At 33.2% G+C, this 2,338-nt stretch overlaps 1 protein-coding gene across 1 annotated transcript; it reads right to left on the reverse strand.

The window, feature by feature from the left end:
• Positions 1-860: 860 nt before the first annotated feature.
• On the reverse strand, positions 861-2,045 carry LOC105359660 (Coiled-coil-helix-coiled-coil-helix domain containing 2). Its single transcript, XM_011496304.1, has 3 exons — positions 1,965-2,045; positions 1,179-1,555; positions 861-1,069 (listed from the first exon to the last, which is right to left on the reverse strand). The coding sequence occupies exons 1-3, from the start codon at positions 2,000-2,002 to the stop codon at positions 1,056-1,058; spliced, it is 429 nt and encodes a 142-aa protein (XP_011494606.1). The 5' UTR covers positions 2,003-2,045; the 3' UTR covers positions 861-1,055.
• Between the last annotated feature and the right edge of the window lie 293 nt (positions 2,046-2,338).

The raw sequence follows: 2,338 nt of genomic DNA on the forward strand, positions 1-2,338 counted from the left end.
TCTGTATTATATATGTAATGTACAGAAAGCAAAACCTTTAGCAAAATGGATTTTAAAGTAATTACAAAAATGTACTATTTAATTAAGAGACAACGAATAATGCTTTATTTCATACAATATACACATATATATAAATTGACGTCTTTTATGTCATAACCCAATTGATACGATTTAACATTGGATAAAGTTCACCATTGACTCGATCCAATTTATTAAATCTTACTTAATTAAAGCTCATTTATAACTATATAATCTACTAACGCCGATACTTTAGTGCATATTTATTATTATAAATGTGCGTTCCAATTCAATTTAATGTATTAATTTCACAAACAGGCCCTACTTTATTCATATTAGTAGAAGTGAATATATTTTAAGATGTCAAATTCACTTTTAATATCAACTTACGTTTATGAACAAATTAATATCTATAAACTTCAAAAACAATTATTTCATACAAAAAAAAAAAAAAAAAAACAAAACAAAAAAAATTATAATTTGCCATGTTAATATTCAAATAAGAATATAGTTCTTATGATATTAATAGAATCATTTTATGTTACTAAATAACAAAAATTATCTTTATCTAAAGTTTTATTCTGTAAAATAAATTATTTTTAAATGATAAACGTACTTCCGCTAATGTAAATATATAAACAGACGTTGATGCAAATAACGGCAGCTATTCCAATGTATAGCTAAGCTAGCTGGGCTATGCACAAAGTTATAAATTTTATATACATATAAACATATTCCCTATATGTACGTCCACCTAAATGTATTGAATCAATTTTATGTACACAACACTACTTAGTGTATTTTATTGTTAATATTTGTCTACGAATAATAAAAACACTTTCTAAGGTACAATTATTTACTATTTATTTTTGAATTATTACCAATGTGTAGCACTGGTATACATAAGAAAAATGCGGAAATCAAAGTACAGAAACTACATATATAAAATTAAAAACTCAGTAATTTCATTATTTTTCTTCTCATAATAAAGTACTTCTATTTAACCATTGAAATTAGCAGCTACATTCTCCATTTTATTACAATGCTAAATCTAAAACAGATAAAAAGTATTATACTCTTATAACGACAAACCAATGTTTTTAACAATAATAAAAGTAAAAATTCTTAATGTGACGATAAAGCGACTGCCGTGTACTTACTGTTTGAAAGTTTACATTGACGAATGGCCTCGTTGAAGCCTTCGCACAAAGTCAAATCCGATTGATTTTGAGCGCACTCCAAGAATTGTTTAACTTCCCAAGCGCAAGCACCCGGAGCTTGCGTAGGGGCACTTAATGGGGCTGGTGCCGCTGCTACCGCCGGAGCCATTGCTTCTTGGTGGCCCGAACCGCCTCCAAACATTCCGGTAATAGCACTGCCAATGGTATGCCCTACGGCAGAACCAATTGCAACGCCACCGGCAGTCGCAGCCATCTGACCCATCAATCCAGGTTGCTTAGGTTGGGCAACCATGGGCGAAGACATTGGTGCAGGCGCTGCTGCAACATGACGCGCTGGTACTGCCGAGCTTCTTACGCTAAAATAAATTGACAACAATTGCGTTAATTAGCAAGGCAGGGACTCACCATGATTTATTAATGACACTCGCCAGCACTTTCAATAAATATCTTAATTGCGTCGATTAAGTAAGCATGTGCCTAATTATCCCTCACTTTTATCGAATACCATCAATACTCCGTAAAAATCAATTTGCTTAACTTTCGAAAATTCATGAGACAAATTGGCTTTGCCATTGCAATGACACATTAACATTGCCACAATGAATTTTTGAAATCACTGCATTACTCGATATCAATTTCTAATCGGACATCGATCGATCTCTTTCATTAGAGATACAACGTGACGATTACGTAAGCATCAAGAATATTCGACAGCTCATAATGGAGTTCATCCTTATTATACTCGTAAGATAGTAAGGTACTTACGTCCTTGATGGAGGTGCGGCTCGTCCACGTCGGGGCATTATGTCCAATGTTTGTTTAAACACAAAGTTGATTAAAATTTAATATCTTCCGGAAATATGTAACTTCAATTCACAACTAAGAGCGTCAATTCGTGAATGGGTTCGTGTATAGGCGATAGCTCCTTTTCAATACTCGTTCGTGCTTTATATGTCACTTCCGCCCGTACGATATTGAACGAACTACAAAGTCGTGGAGGGGATGATAATCTTAACTCTGATTTGTCGATGGAACGTTGAAAAAAAAAAAAGAAAAAGAAAAGAATAGAAACGAAAAAATAAGGACCGGAAGTGACGTATCTTGTCGGGCAATATTGACGTACTTCAGGTCGTTGCGTT

This window comes from Ceratosolen solmsi, unplaced genomic scaffold (genome assembly GCF_000503995.2).
Source record: "Ceratosolen solmsi marchali unplaced genomic scaffold, CerSol_1.0 scaffold29, whole genome shotgun sequence".
Taxonomy (NCBI): domain Eukaryota; kingdom Metazoa; phylum Arthropoda; class Insecta; order Hymenoptera; family Agaonidae; genus Ceratosolen; species Ceratosolen solmsi.